The 21,722-nt window shown below is 39.0% G+C and overlaps 1 protein-coding gene across 1 annotated transcript in view; it reads left to right on the top strand.

Moving 5' to 3' along the window:
- The window catches only part of CREBBP (CREB binding protein), a 126,536-nt gene that overhangs the window by 20,318 nt on the left and 84,496 nt on the right, over nt 1-21,722 (top strand). Inside the window, exon 2 of the mRNA XM_061209682.1 lies at nt 2,709-3,421. Within this exon, the coding sequence (XP_061065665.1) occupies nt 2,709-3,421 (713 nt within the window). The remainder of the gene's footprint in view (nt 1-2,708; nt 3,422-21,722) is intronic.

The raw sequence follows: 21,722 nt of genomic DNA, 5'->3' as shown, positions 1-21,722 counted from the left end.
CAAAGAGATGACAACTAAGTGCGCTGGGATCCAAAATCAGATTTTGGATCAGGAAAAATAAGTGTGATAAAGGGCATTTTGGGAAACAACTGGCCAGATTTGAGTAAGGGCAATCAGTATATTAAGTGTTGTATCAATGTTAAATTTCCTGAATTTTATAAATGTACTGAGCTGTGTAAAGGGTGTTCTCAGGAGGCACACAGTAAAGTACTTGGGAGGAAGGGCTCATGGTGTCTGCAGCTACTCTCACAGGTTCTACAAAACAGAGTATGTGTATGTGCACTTGCAAGGAGTATCTAGTCCCTTACGGTCAGGCAGGAAGAAATGGGTATGTGTTCGAGGTGGTTTATGAGGCATGTATGTACAGAGAACTCAGGAGGCTGAAAAGGAACTGGTCAGTTCTGCAGGGGCAGCCTACAGAAAGTCTTCATAGTCACTGTTTAATCTGAGGGAGGGCTGGACGTGGGGTTTTCTAGACTGAGAGAGAGCGCACCCAGAAGAAAGATTGCTAATACATGTGCTGGCTCACGGTATTGTGGCTGGAAGGTAAGAGGTGCATCAGGAGGTGCCTGGGAAAGAGGGGCTGGAAAGTGGGCAGGGGCCACCTACTGATGTGCTGTGTGAAGGAGTTTGAACTTCATAGACATGATGGAGATAAGATGCCTTCAGCTGCAAGTTACCTTAAACTCCAGCTAGAATGGCTTAAATGATAGGAAATGTATTTTCTCTCATTACGAGAAGTGTGAAGATGGGGAGGCTTCCAGAGTTGGATAATTTAGCCTAGAGATGGCTTCATGAACCCAGGTGCTTGTATTTTTTTCTGCAGCCATCCTTAGTGTGTGAACAGTGTCTCCTCTCCTGGTTGAAGAGGGTTGCCACAGTCCCATGATGAAATCCAGTGAGGAAAAGAGAGATCTTTTTCTGAGGATCCCTTACCATTAGGAAGGAAAACCTTTTCCAGAACTGTCTTGGGTGACTTGCCTTCAGTTCCCTTAGCTGGGATTGTGTCACCTGGAAGGGGGAAGGTGATTGTGGCGGTTCTTGCTCCTTGCCTGAGAAGGTGTTGCCCTTCCTAAAAGGAACATCCCGGCCAGCCAGCCGAGGAGGTTGTTGGGGGAAGCAGTCAGAAGGGTTTGCGCCATGGAGAAAAAGATTTTCAGTTTTCTAAAAGTGGGTGGTGGGAGGGGGAGAGGCTTTTAAAAATTTTTTTAAAAGCCACATGGACACATCACCCCACCATTTTACCATTACGACTCTATTTTTGGCATATTACTTTCCAGCTACTGCCCACATGCACGTACTTTAGTTCTAATCTTACTCTGTGTGCTATTTTGCGTAGAATTTCCATTTGCATGTTTTTACATAACATACATTTTCCTGTATTTGTACAGTCTTCATAATTATTTTAATAGATGTATAGTGTTTTATAGTATTATACAGCAATTTATCAAACCTTTGTTATTGGATAACAGTAATAATAATAGCTAATACTTTCTGAACACTTAGCATCCACAGGCACTGTTTAAGTGCTTTACATTTATTAATTCATTTACTCCTCACAACAACCCTATAAGGTGTAGTAGCCATTATCACTCCCAGTTTCTAGATAGGGAAACTGAGGCACAGAAACTCTAACTTAACCAAGGTCCCACAGCTGGTAAGTGGGGAGCAAGAAGCAGAGCTGGCATTCAAATGGTGGCAGTATGGGTCTAGAGTTGTAATAACCACTAGGTTAAACTACCTCTGGGTATTGTTTGCATTTGTTTTGATGTTACAGGTAATTCTATGATGAATGTATTTGTACATACCTTGTCCTTTGTACTTGCATGTATAGCCAGGTTGTTGTGGGTTGGACAGTGCTTGGTCAGTGAGGAACTAGAGATGACATATATAGGCCACATTAGAGAAGTGTTACTTTGAGAGGGACTGGAAAAAAGGAGTTGCTTTAATTTTCATGCTTGATTACCAGGAAGGATGGTCTATTTTGTTTACTGTTTTATCTTCCTTTGTGATACCTGCTTATGTCCGTTGTGCATTTATTCTTGGGATTCAGTGTGCTTAGAATCTTTCTGTAAAATTGACCCTTAACCCTTTCTGTATAATTCAAGTATTTTTTAAGCTCCTATTTTCGTTTACTTTCAATTATTTTTAGTTTCTATATATGTCTTTATTTTCATTTCCTGTAGCTTCAGCACTTTGAGAAATCTCATTTTCTGTTAAGGTTGGGTTTTTTTGATAATTTACCTTTCAAATATGTAATCACTTAAGGCTAGGCTTTAATTTCCTCAAATTACTATTCGTCTAACCTGATGCCCAATTACTATTTTACACACATACGTTCTTATAAAGCATTTTAACATCCTAATTCAGTGAACTAGTTAAATTTCCATTGTTTTCCTTTAATTTGTATATCTGCATTTGCCATATACTACACTATTTAATTGTTGTTTTAGAATATATGATAAAATCTATCATTTTACATAGCCTTCCTCTTATCTCTGTTTAACTTTCCCTTCTTCAGAATTTGAAAAATATTTTTCCTGTTTTATTTTCCTAAATGAACTTTCAGATCATTTTGACGTTACTGTTAAGACGTGCTAGTGTTCCATGTTAAACGCCCCTTTAGGTTAAGATCATAGTAACGTATGACAGTTGGAGAGCTATTATGGCTGCTTAGTTTCTCATTTCCGTTTCTGTTTAATTTCTAGATTTTGGATCATTGTTTGACTTGGAAAATGATCTTCCCGATGAGCTGATCCCCAATGGAGGAGAATTAGGCCTTTTAAACAGTGGGAACCTTGTTCCAGATGCTGCTTCCAAACATAAACAACTGTCAGAGCTTCTGCGAGGAGGCAGCAGCTCTAGTATGAACCCAGGAATAGGAAATGTGAGCGCCAGCAGCCCCGTGCAACAAGGCCTCGGAGGCCAGGCCCAGGGGCAGCCGAACAGTGCGAACATGGCCAGTCTGGGTGCCATGGGCAAGAGCCCTCTGAACCAGGGAGATTCTTCAGCCCCCAGCCTGCCCAAACAGGCAGCCAGCACCTCTGGGCCCACTCCACCTGCTTCCCAAGCACTGAATCCGCAAGCACAAAAGCAAGTGGGGCTGGTGACCAGCAGCCCTGCCACGTCACAGACGGGACCTGGGATCTGCATGAATGCTAATTTTAACCAGACCCACCCAGGCCTCCTCAATAGTAACTCTGGCCATAGTTTAATGAACCCGGCCCAGCAAGGGCAGGCGCAAGTCATGAATGGATCTCTTGGGGCTGCTGGCAGAGGAAGGGGAGCTGGAATGCCATACGCTACTCCGGCCATGCAGGGGGCCGCGAGCAGCGTGCTGGCTGAGACGTTAACTCAAGTTTCACCACAAATGGCTGGTCATGCAGGACTGAACACAGCGCAAGCCGGAGGCATGAGCAAGGTAAGTGAGCTTCGGTGCTTTGAATTCTTCCTACTCACCAGGGGCACATTCCTGTCCTCCTTTAGGCTTTCCTCCTGCCCCTCCCACGTGGAAGAGACAGATTTGGTATTTAGTGTCCTTCTTTCCAGGATACAGATCTCTGCCCCATGCCTTTAAAGTGGGAATTGTTGAAGAAACCAGCGGTAGGCTAGCTTGCATGTCAGACAGTTGAAACTTAGGGAATGAGTTTGGACTGATAACCAGTTTTCAGCCTCTGAGGAGAATGTGTGGAAATAGAACCACATGGTTGAAAGAGGCAGCTTCTGCTGGGAATCAGCTTTTTGTTGCATCAGTGAATCCGGTAAAGGCTCTTTACCTTCACTTCACGCAGCCGACCAAGTCGTTAACTCTTCATGCCCTTCCCTTTTTACAACCAACTGGTGAAGTGTCTTTTGTCACAGTCTCCGTTTTACCAACAAAGAAGCTAGGTTCCAAGCTGGTCAGCTACCTGCCGTGGTTAACAGGGAAGAGATAACATGGCAGAGCCAGGGGGCAGCATGGGGCCTCGGGTCCCAGAGGAAACTCAGAGCAAGGGTTTTCAAAGTGGGGTCCCCAAACTAGCAGCATCAGCATCACCTGGGAGCTTGTTAGAAGTGCAAAGCTACCGACTCCAGATGGTGTGACGCCTGTGCGGGGTTGAGAGCTCTGCTCCAGGGAAAGGCCTTGCAACTGCTGTGTAGTGTAGGAACTGAATGTGGAGAACAGGGAAGGCAGATGCCAGGGTAGATAGGAGACCACTGGGAAAGCGAGAGCTGACAAGGGAAAGAGCGCGGGCTGATCCCACTGGAGCGCCAAACACCGAGATGCACTGAGAAAAGGCTTCTCAGCTACAGCCACCAGTGCACCTGTTTCAGGCAGTATTTGGTACAGCAGATTCCAGAACAGTAAAACAGTTTGGGCTGTTCTTTGGATTTGATTAGTCCCAAATAAGGGAAAGGGAGAAATCACAGTAGAGCACAGTTTCCCCACAAGGTTGATGCGAGCATTAGGTGACAGCTGTGAACCCTGTGACTGGCTTAGGTAAGAAGAGGAATTTTTTTTTCACTTAAGTAAAGGTGAAGTAATTCCAAACGTTAAAATTGCATTTATCTCTTTTGAAGTGTTATTAAGGGGGAATATGAACTTAATTTTTAGTTGTCCCTGGCATTTGAAGAGGGGTCTGTGTGTGAATGTGCCTTTCGGAGTTGGGTTGAGAAAAGATTTCTGTGGGCTTAGGGTTCATGGATAGATTGATGTTTGTTCCTTCCTAATTCACTCATCACTCTTGTCCACGCTGCCCAGTTACGAAAAACTATTTTGGAGAATTTAAGTCACATGGCAAAAGTAGACATAGGACTCCTGAGTAATCTTAAAAATTATTGAGGGTCCCAAGGAGACTTCTTTAAAACGTGGATATATCTGTCCATATTAGCCACATTAGATACTAAAACAGAATTTTAAAACACAAGCACACATTCCATTAGCCGTTAAGTATAGTGATATCACATGTCACAGAGCCTCTGGAAAACTCCTCTGTGTTCTTGTAAGGGAATGAGAGCAAAAAAGGCAAATAATGTCTAAGTATTATATGAAAATAGTTTTGACCCCTGAAAGGGACTGAGTCCCTCGACCACACTTGGAGAGCCATTGATAGAATATATATATATTCCTAGAAGTTAGACTTGGCATACCTGAGCACAGTGCCACTCTCACATGTAAATAAATGATTTCCTCATGTCATCAGTGTCCACTAAATATTCAGATTTCCAGTGGCTGCATATGTCATGATTTGTTATTACAGACTTTTTTCCCCCAGCTCTGAATAACCTATATTTTATTCAGTTGATATGGCTCTTAAGAATTTATTAATCTCTAGGAGTCTTACAACGTATTTGTAGGAGAATCTAGTTGTTTTGCTTGTTTATTTTTTTGTTCTGGGGGTTTCCTATAGTCTGGGCTTTGCTGATAATGTCTTCTTCACTCCATGTTCCTCTGCCCAACTTTTTCATTCCTTTGTACAGAGTGATCTTTCTTTCAAACGACACTTAGCTAGTGCTCACTATGTGGAAAGTGAGCCACATTAGTGCTTTGGGGGCAGCCATCTCTGTCCCCTGTAGGTACCCTAAAGAGGCTGATGGCGAAGGAGGAGTGGGAACTGGCATTTTTGAAAGGTTGTCATGGCCTTTGGTTGGGACAAAAGAACTAATAGTGGTGGACAAATAGTAGGAGTAAGAGACAAGTTCATTTTAAGCAGAATAAGATTTTAAAATGCACTCAGGGGAAAAGAAACTTTTTTAAAAAGGTGATTTTGTTTTAAAAATTATTGTTACAAAGGAAATGCAGATTTCCTATAAAATAATTTAAATAGTAAAAGAGAGCAGCCCCTCTCTCCTTACAGATAACCACTTCTATCTATACAGATATATTAACACAGATTCTTTTTTAGTATGAAATGGAACCAAACTATTGGGTTGGCCAAAAAGTTCCTTTGGTTTTAAAGTAAAAATAAAAGGCACATTTTTCATTTTCACCAAGAACTTTATTGAACAATGTATTCACCGTTTTGTTCCACTACCTTCTGCCATTTTTCAGGCAACTTCATAATTCCATCTTCAAAAACCTTTTTTTGAGCAAAGAACTGTTCCAGGTGCCTTTTACAGTCTTCCAGGGAATTGAAATTTTTTCCATTAAGAGAATTTTGTAAAGACCGAAATAAATGGAAATCCAAAGGTGCAGTGTCTGGTGAATACAGCAGATGAATCAGAACTTCCCGGCCAAGCTGTAATAGTTTTTGCCTAGTCATCAAAGAAACATGGTCTTGTGGTATCTCGATGGAAGATTATGCGTTTTCTGTTGACTAATTCTGGACACTTTTTGTCGAGTGCTGCTTTCAGTTGGTCTAATTGGGAGCAGCACTTGTTGGAATTAATTGTTTCGTTTTCCAGAAGGAGCTCATAATAGAGGACTCCCTTCCAATCCCAAGGGAGATACGCACAACATCACCTTCTTTGGACGAAGACCAGTCTTTGGTGTGGTTGGTGGTGGTTCATTTCGCTTGCCCCATGATCTCTTCCGTTCCATATTATTGTACAGTATCCACTTTTCATTGCCCGCCACAATTTGTTCTAAAAACGAAACGTTTTTGTTATGTCTCAGTAGAGAATCACATGCAGAAGTATGGTCAAGAAGGGTTTTTTTGCTTAACTTATGTGGAACCCAAACATCAAAGCGATTAACATAACCAAGCTGGTACAAATGATTTGCAGCACTTGATTTGGATATTTTGAGTGTGTCAGCTATCTCCCGTGTGGTATATAACGTTGATTGTTCTCAGTCTCGGTTTGATCGCTATCAGCTTCAACTGGTCTACCCAACTCTGGAGCATCATCCAGTAAGAAATCTCCAGCATGAAACTTTGCAAACCACGTTTGACACGTTCTATCAAGTCACAGCACCTTCTCCATACACTGCACAAATCTTTTTTTGCGTTTCAGTTGCGCTTTTACCTTTCTTGAAATAATAATGCGTAATATGCCAAAAATTTTGCTTTTTTCTTTCATCCTCAGTATTAAAATGGCTACACAAAAATTCACCAATTTTAATGTTTTTTTTTTAAATGCACGCTGACATGACAGCTTTTACAATACAATCTAACAAAATTGTTTCAAATGAAGTTAAAGACAATTAAGCACTACTAGAGCCATCTTACGGGGAAAAAAAGGAAAAAACTGAACAAACCTTTTGGCCAACCCAGTACATAAGCACCTTGCTGTTTTACATAACTATATACCCTGGATGCCTTTCCATGCCAGTGTGTGCAGATTTTTCCTTTTTTTCTACTGATAGCAAGGTATTGCATTTTGTGATGCACCATAATTTATGTACTCCTCTGATGATGAACATTTGGATTGTTTCTGACTTTTCATTAGTACAAACAGCGCTGCAGTGAATATATCCTTGTGTAGGCATATCCACACGCATCATGGGATAAATTCTGAAAAGTGAGGTTACTGGGTCAAAGACTTTGTTAAACGTTTTGTTTTTAGAAGTAATCATGCACATGGTTTAACAACTAACAGCCAAATTTTTTAAAAATAGCACTAAGGATAAGAACTGAAAAGGTAGTCTCCCTTAATTTTTGACCCTTGATTCTCCCAAATTGTCTCACCAAAGGCAACTATTTCTTATCTATCCTGCCAGAGCTGGTCTGTATATATAGAGGTATAGAAAGGGGGTGTGTGTGTGTGTGTGTGTGTGTGTGTAGATATCTCTTCTAAACATGAAGAGTAGTATGGCATAACATCTCTCTCTGTGTCTCCCCCCGCAACCCCCACCATGTATAAATGTAGACATACACCTCCTTTCCACCCCTGAACAACGTAAGTTGGAAGTTGTTCCATGTTAGATAGAGCTCTCAGTCCTTCTTACTAGCTATGGTACAGTAGTAGTCCTTGATTTGGCTATATCTTTTTTTTTTCTTTTTAATATATTTATTTATTTATTTATTTTTGGCCGCATTGGGTCTTCGTTGCTGCGCACGGGCTTCTTGTAGTTGCGATGAGCAGGGGCTGCTCTTCATTGCAGTGCACGGGCTTCTCATTGCGGTGGCTTCTCTTGTTGCAGAGCACGGGCTCTAGGCGCGCGGGCTCAGTAGTTGTGGTTTGCGGGCTCTAGAGTGCAGGCTCAGTAGTTGTGGTGCACAACTTGCTTAGTTGCTCCGTGGCATGTGGGATCTTCCCGGACCAGGGCTCGAACCTGTGTCCCTGCATTGGCAGGCGGATTCTTAACCACTGCACCACCAGGGAAGTCCCTGATTTGGCTATATCTTAATTTATAGGACTAGTGCCCCAATATCTGTACATTTAGATTGTTTCCAGTGTTTTGCTGCTATCACAATTTTTGACTTATATATATATCTTTGTACAGCTGAGTGTATCAGCTGGATAAATTCTTGGGGGTGAAATTTCTGGATTAAAGGATATTGACATTTTTGATAAGCATAAATATTGCCAGATCCTCTCCAAAAACATTATGCAAATTACACCCTCACCAAAGTGAATGAGTCCCTGTGCCCCAAATTCTCACCAACACTGATACTATTCTTTTACTGATTTGCCATTCTCTTAGGCAGATTGTCTCTTAGGCAGAATGTCTTTTCAGAAATTCATGGGCATTTGTATTTTGCTGTTGCTTATATTCTCTGTCAACTTTTCTGTTGCATGGTTTCCCATTTTTTTTTGTTGGTTTGTATTCTTTATATTCTTTGTATATTAAAAGCTAAAGTCTAAAGACAAAAAAAATTAGAAACAAAAAGCATAAAGCAGGATGGGAGAAGCAAAATCAAGCATAATAATTTAAAAATATGAAATGGTTCAATTTTTTGACTGAAAATATTATAATTTTAAAAAAAAGCTAAAGTCTTTTAATGAGTGAAAGTTTTTCCCCCTTTTTTATTTGCTAAAGTCTGTTTTACCAGGAGAATGGCCACATAGGTTAACAATATGATAGTCCGGAGTTTTTACCAAATGGATGTTTTCAGTTTTTATAGAAACAAATTTATCCATTTTTTTTCTTTATGGCTTTTGGGTTTTACGTCATGTTTGGAAATGCATTTCTGTTCCAAAATTATGAAATATTCTGTATTTTTTCCAGTTATGCCTTGGATCTTTAACTCAGACTTTATTTTGGCTTGAGTGAGATACAGAAATCTAGCTATATACATTTTTCCAAATTATAGTCATCCCAGTACCATTTATTTAGATACTACTAATCCAGCTTTTCCCCTCCCCCCGCCCCCCACTGCAGTGACATCATTTTTGGTATATTTTATTCAGCTTTCAAATATACAGAGTTTAGGTCTATTTCTGGACTTTTTCTTTTGTTTCACAGATCTTTATTTATTCTGTGCCAGAAACTTATTATCCTAGCTGTGTAATGAATTTTAACATATGATGGAGCCAGTTGCCTTTCACTCTTTTTCAAGAATCCAGTATTTTCTTTGCTGTCCTTATAAGATACTCTTCTAGATGTATGGTTCTCAACCCTGTCTGCGCATCAAAATTACCTGGGGTTTTTTTTTTAATGTGATGCCTCATCCCTACTGCAGACCAATTAAGTTAGAATCTCTGGGGCATGGCATGAGCATTGATATAGTTTATAGTTCCTCAGATGATTTTCATGGCAGCCGGGGTTGGGAACCTCTGTTTCAAATAAACTTTAGGACTGTTTTTCAGATTCCTAAAAATCAAACAAAAGTCTTGGGATTTGATTGGGATTATATTGAATTTTATAAACCATTTAAGGGGGATTTTGACATTCTAACAGTTTTGTGGCTTTCCAAGTTGTCTTATCCTGTACATACAAGGTTTGTATTTTTATGGAGTCTTATGTTGCTCAGAAGCATACTATAGTTTTCTTTATATAGGTAATACACCTTTTTTATTAAGTTTGTTTCTGGATGTATTAATGGGTTTATCATTGCTATTAGAGATGAGTTGTTCTATTTCATTACCTAATTGACTGTTGTTTTAATATAGGAAAGATGTTGATATATACATGTCAATTTGGTAATCTGGCCACTTTATGGAGTTCTCTTGTTTATTCTAATATTTCTTCAGGTGATTCTCTTGGGTTTTCCTAGTAGGCAGTCATCTTTTGCCTTACTGATACTTTTGTCTTCTTGGCAATATTTCTACCAGTGTTTATGCTCTTGGGCATCCTTGTCTTGTAACTGACTTAAATAGAGATGTATGTAGTGTCTTATTATTAAGTATAATGTGAGCTTTGGTTTTCAATCTTTTAAAATTGGGGTGTAATCTATTACTCATTTATTGGATGCTGGATTTTATCAAATTCCCTTTTGACATCTATAGTGGTTACCCTGTGATTTTTTTTTTTCTTCTTTGTTTTATTTATGTGACAAATTATCTCAGTAGGTTTCCTACTATCCAACTGAACCATCTCTGTAATTGTGAAATTGAAAGTTAATGTTTTGCTGAATTTTATTGGCTAGCATTCATTTAGAATTTTTGCTTCTCACTAATCAACAGTGAGATTGATCTGTAGTTCTTTTTTTGTGTTTTGTCAGGTTTTGATATCAGGGTTGTGTTAATTTGGTCAGAAAGAGTTTGGAAGCTGTTCACATCTGTTCTTTGGAACAGTTTCAAATTGAATGATCTGTTCCTTGAAGAATTGAGAAACCATCTGTACAACTGTATGGGCTTGAAGCTTTTTTCCTCGAGGGTGACTTAAGATCTTTGACAAAACTCCATCAGACTATTGGTCTCTTGAGTCAATGTATTTTTCTTTTAGAAAAGTCTAAATATATTTTTATTCTGAAGAAAAACTCAAAATGTTTAACTTCTACTCTCATTAAAAAATATAAAGTGGATACAATTCCCATGTTACAGATTAGAAATGGAGGCACACAGAATGGAGAGGAGAAATTATTTCATTAAAAAAACATATCATGCCATGTTAACATTATTGCCATGTTGTTGAAATGGCTTATGTTTTCTATTTTAAATGTTTTCTTTAAGAGTCACACAAAATTAGGAATGAGAAAGTAGAAATAACCACAAACATCAGGAAAGTCCAAAATTGTAAGAATTTTTGTATAACTCTTAATTGTAAAGCCTGGATAAAAAGAATTTTTATTAAAATATAGATTGTAAAACTGATCCAAGAACAGGCTGCACGGGTTAGTGATTTAAGAGACCCTTAGCCAGACTTCGTGGGATCCGATCCTGGCTGTGCTGTGTGATCGTGGAAAGTTACTCAGCCTCCCTCTATTCCCTTCATTCTGTGTGCCCCCATTTCAACAGTAGGAAACCTCATATGTTATCTTTTCGGTAGCATGCTCTAGTTTTCTACAGAAAATAACCCAAACACTTGTCTTTTAGGAGGAAAGCAAAAAAGATATTTAAAGATAAATTTAAGGGGACTTCCCTGGTGGTCCAGTGGTAAAGAATCCGCCTTACAATGCAGGGGACTCGGGTTCAATCCCTGGTCAGGGAACTAAGATCGCACATGCTGCGGGGTAACTAAACCCACGTGCCACAACCACTGAGCTCGTGCGCCTCAACTGGAGCCCGCGTGCCACAACTAGAGAAGAGAAAACCTGCATGCCACAACTAGAGAGGAGCTGCGCACCACAATGAAAGATCCCTCACGCCTCAATGAAGACCCCATGTGCCACAGCTAAGACCCAGTGCAGCCAAAAAGAAATTAAATAAATAAATAAATAAATAAATAATAAATCTCTTTTAAAAAAAATAAAGATAAATTTAAGTGGGAATTGGAAGCCGTACACTCAAGTTCTTCTCCTGGCTAGAGGTATTGAGAGTTGTTGCTCTGCACAGAGAAGGTGGCAGAGGGAAGCCAGACACTGGTGGAAAGAGGAAGGTATTGTGACGTATCTGGGCAAGGGGTCCAGACTCTTTATAGTTCTGAGGTTGATAAATGCTTTTACAGCCTTAGAAATACTTTCAGTCCTTTCTTATAAGTAATGTATTGGAAATAAGGGACCAAAATAGTTTGTGTGGTAAGCCTTCTTCACAGGGGGTTAGATTAGGGCTTATTTTTTTATAAGGTTTTTGGAATATTGTTCTTTTTTTAGAAAGTGGTCAGAACACGGGGAGCTAGCTTTCCGTAGAGCTCTCCCTGAGGGGTGAAGAGTTTTTTTTTTTAAATAAATAAATTTATTTATTTATTTATTTATGGCTGTGTTGGGTCTTTGTTGCTGCGCGGGCTTTCTCTAGTTGCAGCGAGCGGGGGCTACTCTTGTTGTGGTGCGTGGGCTTCTCATTGCGGTGGCTTCTCTTGTTGCGGAGCATGGGCTCTAGGCACGCGGGCTTCAGTAGTTGTGGCACGAGGGCTCAGTAGTTGTGGCTCATGGGCTCTAGAGCGCAGGCTAAGTAGTTGTGGCACATGGACTTAGTTACGCCACGGCATGTGGTATCTTCCCGGCCCAGGGCTCGAACCCGTGTCTCCTGCATTGGCAGGCGGATTCTTAACCACTGTGCCACCAGGGAAGTTCTGGGGTGAAGGTTTTGATTTTTAGATCCAGACCCCCCTGGATCCAGTCAACCAACATTTTGGTCAGATAAGATAAAGTGGTCATTCTCAGACTTGGTGTCCAGCACAGGCACTGCAGGCTTGTTAACCCAGGGTGCTGGGTCTCCCCAGAGTTCCTGATTCAGTAGGTTTGGGGTGGGACCTGAGAATCTGCTTCTCTTGCCAGCTCCCAGGTGACCGTGGTTGTGCTGATCAGCGACCACACTCCGAGAATTGGCGTGCTGAAGGGATAGATTAGCCGCATATGGTCAGTAAGAGAGGAGTAGGGCCAAATTGGCTGTTCAGAATAAGTGACTCACCTTCTCTATTTTGGAATGATAATTGGAAATTTCTAACATTTAATAGCAAGAGAAATAATACTGTACATTTGTCTGATCCTTTTCTCTTTCTCATGTAATGTCATCTCATCTGATCCTTGACATAATGCAAAGGAAACAAGGAAGTTTTTTATTAAGTGAATCCTAATTTGGCCTTTTTGAAAAAGATCATAATGGAAGTAAATGGTCAGTTTATAGAATGAAAAGGTTGAAAGCTTTGAATTAATACAGTGTGCTGTGTGATAATTATATAGCTCCTGTAGGCACAGGTTTTTGGTAGAAATGTTAAGCAGTCTTGTACTGGCTCAATAATTGTATCATGACTTTAATGGAGAATATGTGATTCAGGATGTACTGAACTTCCCATGATAATTATCCATGAATTTATTTTTTAATTTTTTTGATTAAATGAGGTTGTATATGTCTATTTAGTGGCTTTACCCGCAGATTGTACTGACCTGCTGCTGCTCCTGTGATTGTTGTTGTTGTCTTCATCATCATCATCGTTAGTAGCAGCAGCAGCCGCTTCAGCAGCTCAAACTGCCTTCCCCATATGCAGTACAGCCAAGTGCTTAAGAGCAGAGGTTGGGATCTGGAGTAAGCTGCCTCAGTTCAAGTTCAGTCTCCACTAATTTATTAGCTGTGGGAAAATAATATAATCACTCTGGGTCTTAGTTGTTTGTCTTTTAAATGAGGGTAATAATAGTATCTGCCTTTGAGAATTGTATAGATTAAGAGGGGATAGTAATAATATCTACCTCATAGAATTGTGCTGATTAAATGAGACGATGTATGTATAGTTCTTAGCACAGTGTCTGGGTTTACTGAGAAACTTTCAGAGAAGATTGGTTAGTTAGCTGGCTAGATGCTTTCTTACATAAAGGATTTGAGATAATCACATTTGAAGTGATAATGAGACTGCTTTTCTACTGTTTTCAGAGAATTATTTTCTAGTAATAAAAATAGTTGATTGTACAAAAATTGAAAGTTTTGAGAAGAAACCATAATCTTATCACCCAGTTCATAATTGGTGTTAACTTTTTGATGTTTTCCCTAGCAGTCTTTTATCTATAATTATGTATCTCTTTTTAAAGTCAAAGTTGGAGTTATATTTCTTTTTTTTCCAGTTAACTTTGTAACTGATTATTTTCTGTAGCACAAACTGAATGAATGTTTTGCATAATAGCAACTTTGAGTACTTTGATTTGATGTCTCCAGGGTGACTACTTTGAAGAGTATACTTGTAAGAAAAACCAATCAGCTTTGTTACTTTCTAACTAAAGGTCAACAATTAGGATCTGGGGTTAAAGACCTACATGTATTAATTTTTTAAATATTTTATCATTTTACTTTCATTATTAATATTTTTAAAGGTATAATTTACATAGAGTGAAATGCACAGATCTTAAGTGTTACAGTTTGATTTGTCAAAACTCATGCCCATGTAACCCATACCCTTATCAAGATACAGGGCATATTCATTACCCCAGAAAGTTCCTTTGTATTCCTCCCTTTTCCTGTTCTCTCCACCCCCATGTCTGCTGTCACTACTGATTTCTTTCACCATGGATGAGTTTTACCTGTTCTCAAACTTCATATAAATGGAATTCTGTAATGTGGGTTTTTTTGTTTGTTTTTGGTGAGGCTTCTTTTGCTCACGGTGTGTTTTTGAGATTCATCCATGTTGTTGCCTGAATTTAGTAGTTCTTTTTATTGCTAATTAGTATTCTGTTGTATTAATATACCATGATTTGCTTATCTAGTCTCCTATTCATGGACGTTGTGGTAGTTTCCGGTTTGGAGCTGTTAAGAATAAAGCTTCTGTGAACATTTTTGTATAAGTCTTTGTGTGGACATATAAATTTTCATTTCTCTTAGATAAATAACTAGGAATGGAATTGACTGGATAAGGAGGGGTCTGTTTCTGGACTCTAGTCTGGGAGTCAGCAAACTATAGCTCATGGGCCAGATCTGGCCCACAACCTAAGAATGGTTTTTATGTTTTTAAACGATTGGTTAAAAAACAAACTAACAAACAAATAAATAAAAGAATGAGGGATGGAAACCATAGGTCACCTGCTAAGACTAAAATACTTACTAACTGGACCTTTACAGAAAAAGTCTGCCACCCCTGTTCTAGTCCATTCCATTGATCTGTTTATTTCTTTAGCTTTATAGTAAGTATTAAAATTGGGTTGCTTAATTTCTCATTTTCATTTCTGTTTAATTTCTAGATTTTGTGTCATTGTTTGACTTGTTTGTTGCTAATATGGAGAAATATAATTTGTTTTTCTTTATTAACATTATATCCTGTAACTTTGCTAAACTCACTTGTTAGTTCTACTTATTTGGTGGATGCCTTAGAATTTTCTAGGTGATGTTGTCCTTGTAAAATAAAGACAGTTTTACTTCTTCCTTGCTAATCGGTATGCTTTTTATTTTTCTGGCTTTACTGCTCTGCCTGAGACCTTCAGTGTTTAATAAAAGTGTTGAGAGCATACATCCCCTGTCTTATTCTGGATCTGTGGAGGAAGACATTCAATCATTTATTAAGCATGGTGTTAGTTGTAAGCTTTTAAAGGTATCCTTTGTCAGGATGAAGAAGGCCCCTACTCTACGTAGTCTGCTGAGTCTTTTTATCATAGATGATTGCTGAATTTCATCAAATACTTTTTCTGTATCTATTGAGAGGATCAGGTGGATTTTCTTTATTCTATTAATGTGGTAAAGTACATCTTTCTGAATGTTGAACCAACCGTACATTCCTGGGATAACCTCCCTCGATCGTGATGTATTAACCTTTTTACGTACTACTGGATCTGATTTATTTTATTTATTTATTTTTTAAACCGAGTTAGGATTTTCCTTTCGTCCTCCCTCCCTCCCTCCCTCCCTCCCGTTTTTATTTGGCTGCGCTGGGTCTTAGTTGTGGCACACGGGATCTAGTTCCCTGACCAGGGATCGAACCCGGGCCCCCTGTATTGGGAGCTAGGAGTCTTAACCACTGGGCCACCAGGCAAGTCCCAGATCTGATTTATTAGAATATTGTTTAGGATTTATGCGTCTATATTCATGAGGGATATGGGTCTATAATTTTCTTGCAGTGTCCTGATACGGTTTTGGTATCAAGATTACACTGGTTTGTTCCCTCTTCCTTTCTTTTCTGAGTTTAGTATTTTTTCTTAAAATGTTTGATAAAATTCACCAGTGAGACCATCTGGGTCTGGAGTTTACCTTGTGATAAAGTTTTAAATTATAATTTGATTAGTTTAATAGGTACAGATTATTCATATTTTTCATTTCTTCTTGTGTTAATTTTGATAATTCGTGTTTTTCAAGGAATTTATCCATTTCGTCTAAGGTCTTGAATTTATTTGGCATAAAAGGATTTGTAATATTCCCCTAATTTCCTTTTAATGTCTGCAGACTCTGTAATAATGTCCATTGCCTCCTCTTTCAATCTGATATTTATAATTTTATGTTTCTCTCCTTTTTCCCTGATCAGTCTGGGTAGAGATTTGTCAACTTTATTGGTATTTTCAGACAACCAAATTTTGACTTGTTAATATTCTCAGTTTTATATATCATTGATTCTCTTTTTGTTATTTTCTTTCTTCTACTTCGGGTTTTCTTTGCTCTTTCTAACCCCTTGGGGTAAATGCTTATTTAGATCATTGATTTTAGACTTTTCCAATATTAACATTTGAGCAATAAATATTGGTCTACACTGCATTTCATAAATTTTGATAGGTTTTTATTATCATTTAGTTCAGAATATTTTTATATTTTACTTGTAATTTCTTCTCTGACTCATGTTTCTTTTTTTAAAAATTTATTTATTTTTGGCTGCGTTGGGTCTTCATTGCTGCACGCGGGCTTTCTCTAGTTGTGGCGAGCCGGGTCTACTCTTTGTTGTGGTGCGTGGGCTTCTCATTGCGGTGGCTTCTCTTGTTGTGGAGCACGGGCTGTAGGTGCGCGAGCTTCAGTAGTTGTGGCACATGGGCTCAGTAGTTGTGGCTTGCGGGCTCTAGAGCACAGGCCCAGTAGTTGTGGCGCACGGGCTTAGTTGCTCTGCGGCATGTGGAATCTTCCCGGACCAGGGCTTGAACTTGTGTCCCCTGTGTTGGCAGGCAGATTCTTAACCACTGCGCCACCAGGGAAGCCCTGACTCATGTTTCTATGTAGAAGTGTGTTGCTTAATTTTCAAATATTGGGGATTTTTGCGGATATTATTTTGTTACTGATTTCTAATTTCATTGTGGTCAGAGAACATGCTCTATATGATTTTTGTCCTTTGAAATTTACTGAGACTTGTTTTATAGCCCAGCATATGGTCTGTCTTGATGAATGTTCTGCATATGCTCGAAAAGAGTGTGCCTCCTACAGTTGTAGGGTGTAGCATTTGTAAATGTCAATTAGAGTAAGTTGATTGTATTCAAATCGGCAACGTCCTTACTGATGTTTTTTCTGTCTCTTCTATCAGTTACTGAGAGAATATTAAAAATATCCAACTATAATTATAGATGTGTCTATTTTTACTTTAAGTAGAATGAAATTTGATTACGTATTTCATGTATTTTGATGCCCTTTTATTAAGTGAATATACATTTTGGATTATTATGTTTTCCTGATGAATTGAGCTTTTTATCATTCTACATGTTTCTCTTTATTTTTATTAATATTCTTTGTCTCATTAACATAGCTGCTCCCACTCATTAATATTTGCAAAGGATATCTTTTTTACCCTTTTGTCTGTGTCTTTATATTTAAAGTGTGTCTCTTGGAAGGAACATATAGTTGGAACTTGTTTTTAATTTATTCTGACAATCTTTGTCTTTAAATGGAGGGTTTAGTTTATTTACATGAAATGTTGACACAGTTAGACTTAGGTCCACATCTTGCCATTTGTTTTCTATTTGTCCCTCTGCATATTGTTCTTTTTTTTTCTCTTTGTTCCTTTCCTGCCCTTCTTTTGAAGGCTGATTTCAGCATCTTTGTCATCTCTGTGTTTGTTTCATTTGCAGTCTTTTGTTCGTTTGTTTAAATATATAATTCCAGTTACGGGTCACATTTTCCTGCCTCTTTGCATGTTTAGTAATTTTTGATTACGTAGTGGATATTGTGGATATGTTGTTGAATAAGTTTTGTTGTCTTCCTTTAGGGAGTGTTGGATTTGTTCTGGGAGACATTTGACTCCACTCTTTGTATCCCTCTTGGGTGTTTTTCCGTCACTGCAAACATTTTAGGAACCATTCTCAAGCCCAGCTATTAACGTGTCTCTCAGACTTTAACACAGATTAGGGCACGGCTTCTTAAACTTTAATGATTTGCAGATCACCTGGGGATCTTGTTAAGGTGCAAATTCTGCTTTGGGAGGTCTTGGGAGTGGGGTGCTTTGAGTCTGCTTTTCTCACCAGCTCTAGGAGGGGCAGTTGTTGTGGCTGTGCCCTCCAGGCACTGGGAGGTCTCTCCATCTTGATGGTGTGAGCGTAAGTTAGGGTATGTAATGGGTGCCCATTGGTGATTGGATATATCACATTTCAAAAGTTATCTGTTGTTTCTTTCCTTGTTCGGTGTAGAAAGTTGGGAAGTACTAAACCTAACATTCTTTATGTAAGTGGGTCCAAAGCATGACTTCAAGGATCGACTTCTCCAAAATGTTTCTGCAATATTTTGGAAAGAGTTACATTTACTGTAGACAGTAATTTGCTGTCCATCTGTCACCAAGTTAAAACATTTAGGGTTTTTATGTTGATTACCACGTAATACTTATGGCATTTTTTCAGAATTACATAATGACTATAACATAAAATTTCAGTATGATCCTTTTATGAACAAGGATAACAATTACTGTATTTACTCTTTCTGAATTATGGTAAGAGAAGAGCAGGCAAGGAATGACACTTCTGGGCTGGGGTGCCGATTGTACTGGGCTCTGCGCTGGGTGCTTTGCAACACGATCTCAATTCGTCTCATGTTTAATAATCCTGTGAGGTACATGCCATATCTGTTTTGCACATGGAATAAAATATTCTGAGCCACTTTTCTGTCTCCCAGGAAATTATTCAAGATGACACATGTTAGAAAGTGGCAGACTTGACTTACAACCCATCCATGTCTGACTCCAAGGTCTGTATTTTTTCTACTACACCATTTTGTCTGTAATATACCAGGATTCAACATAAGATGGGGAAGTGCATAATACCTAATTTTCTGTGTATGGATCAGGTTTTACCCCCATCTACAAAATTTATAGAATAGATAACTTGGAGAGTGAGTCTAATTTCCCAGGAGTATTTTTGTTGTACAGAAGGATTTGCTGCTTACACCCTTCTAGAAACACACATGTATACTGTGGGCCTTGCCTGTGGTCTCATTGGGCTGTGGCTCTCAATCTGAAATAGTAATTCAGCCAAGCAAGTTTTGCAAGACCCATAAAGAAGTTGATTTTTCTGGCTAGTGAAAAATTGTTTACCTCCCATGTGGGAGGCCAGCATAGTTATAATTACTTTTTATGTGATTTTTTAAAGTGATCTTGTCTCTTAAAAATTTTTTTTTAAACAATACTACTACTGTAGCAAAGAAAGGTTTCATTTGTGACTTTCTGGGGTTTTTAAATTTTCAAAACACACCAAAGAACGATATAATCAACATCTATGTTTCCGTTAGTCAGAATTAACACATGTTGATATTTTTCAGATTTTCTTCACAGTTGGTTTTGGGGGTTTTTTTCCTTAATTTTTATTTTTATTTTGGCCACACCACATGACTTGTGGGATCTTAGTTCCCCGACCAGGGATCGAACCTGGGCCCATGGCGGTGAAAGTGCCAGGTCTTAACCACTGGACCACCAAGGGAATTTTCCCTTTTCACTTTTAAAGTAGACACTTTTTTTTTTTTTTAATAAATTTATTTTATTTATTTTTATTTTTGGCTGCATTGGGTCTTCGTTACTATGTGCGGGCTTTCTCTAGTTGCGGTGAGCGGGGGCTACTCTCCGTTGCGGTGCGCAGGCTTCTCATTGTGGTGGCTTCTCTTGTTGCGGAGCGTGGGTTCTAGAGCGCAGGCTCAGTAGTTGTGGCGCACGGGCTTAGTTGCTCCGTGGCATGTGGGATCTTCCCGGACCAGGGCTCGAACCTGTGTCCCCTGCATTGGCAGGCAGATTCTCAACCACTGCGCCACCAGGGAAGCCCTAAAGTAGACACTTCTTTGGAAAGTTTTAGATTTATAGAAGAATTGGAAGACAGTATTGAGGATTCCTATATTTCTTCCTCCCCCCATACTGTTTCCCATATTATTATATTTGTATATTTATCACAATTAATGAGCCAATATTGATACATTATTATTAACTGAAATCCATACAGATTTCCTTAATTTTCCCCTAATGTCCTCCTTCTTTTTTTAAGATTTCATCCAGGATACCACATTACATTTGTTATGTCTTCTTAGGCTCTTCTTGGCTGTGACATTTTCTCAGACTTTCGTTGTTTTTGATGACTTTGACAGTTTTGAGGAGGACTGGTCAGGTGTATTTAGGATGCCCCATTATTGGGATTTGTCTTATGCTTTTATTGTGGTAGGACTGGAGTTTTAGACTTACGGGGTTATGGAAGGAAGATCATAAAGTGCCATTTTTTTTAAATTAATTAATTTATTTTGGCTGCGTTGGGTCTTCGTTGCGCACGGGCTGTCTAGTTGCGGCGAGTGGGGGCTACTCTTCATTGCGCTGCGCATTTCTCATTGCGGTGGCTTCTCTTGTTGCAGAGCATGGGCTCTAGGGACACGGGCATCAGTAGTTGTGGCGCACGGGCTTCAGTAGTTGTGGCACACAGGCCTAGTTGCTCCAAGGCATGTGGGATCTTCGGGACCAGGGATCGAACCCGTGTCCCCAGCATTGGTAGGTGGATTCTTAACCACTGCGCCACCAGGGAAGTCCTAAAGTGCCATTTTTATCACATGGCAAAGGGTGCATATTGTCATCATGGCTGATCACATGGTTGTGTGGCTTACCTGGCTGAGTTCGTGTCTCTGCTGTACTGTTCCATTCCCTCCCCCTTCTAGCCTGTCCTCTTGGAAAGAAGTCACCATGCACAGCCCCCACTTAAAGAGTGGGGTTGGGCTCTATCTCCCTTGTGGTGGGGTGTCTGTGTAACTTATTTGGAACGCTTCTTCATGGGAGGTTTGTCTCTTTTTCATAGTTTTTTAAAATAAATCAAATCTAACAGATTGAAAATCGAAGTGTCTTACACACGATATACATGGTACGCTATACGTATTCATCTCATTAAAAAAAACTTGGTATTATTAAAATTGATACATATAGATTTGATTCATTTATTTTTAACATCTATTCATATGACTTAAAATTCTTCTTTAATTTTTTTGTATTAAAATTTTTCTGTATCTGTGCAGATTTTTGAGTATACACATAACACTCTGAAAACTTTGCCTTTTACAAGAACTTAAAGCAGTGGGTGTAGCTGAATCTCAGAAACAAGAGGTTTTTGTCTTAATAATTGTTAAAATAAAAATTACTCACAAATGGAGTTTCCCCCAAACATTTTTTATTTTTCTTTGGTCATCTTTGCTACAGTTGGTAAAATGCATTCTGTGCAAAAATTCCTTTTTTTCCCCCTTTTGTTGTCTGCTGAGGAGTGAGCACCTTTCCTGAATGTTCTAGTGAACAAGTGTCCAGAGTGCTCTAAACAACACCAGATCAGAGCTATGAATTGGTTGTTGATGGCATTTACTGTTCAGGAGATGCAAGTAATTAATTATCAGTGGATTGTAAGTCCAAAGCCATAGTTCTGTATAATTACATCTGTGCATATTATTGTATACTTTAGGGTAAGAGTGTGGCACTTGGGTTTGTAGCTTTTGAAAAATGG

This window comes from Eubalaena glacialis, chromosome 13, assembly GCF_028564815.1.
Source record: "Eubalaena glacialis isolate mEubGla1 chromosome 13, mEubGla1.1.hap2.+ XY, whole genome shotgun sequence".
Classification (NCBI taxonomy): Eukaryota; Metazoa; Chordata; class Mammalia; order Artiodactyla; family Balaenidae; genus Eubalaena; species Eubalaena glacialis.
This window is presented reverse-complemented; position numbering and strand designations above follow the sequence as displayed.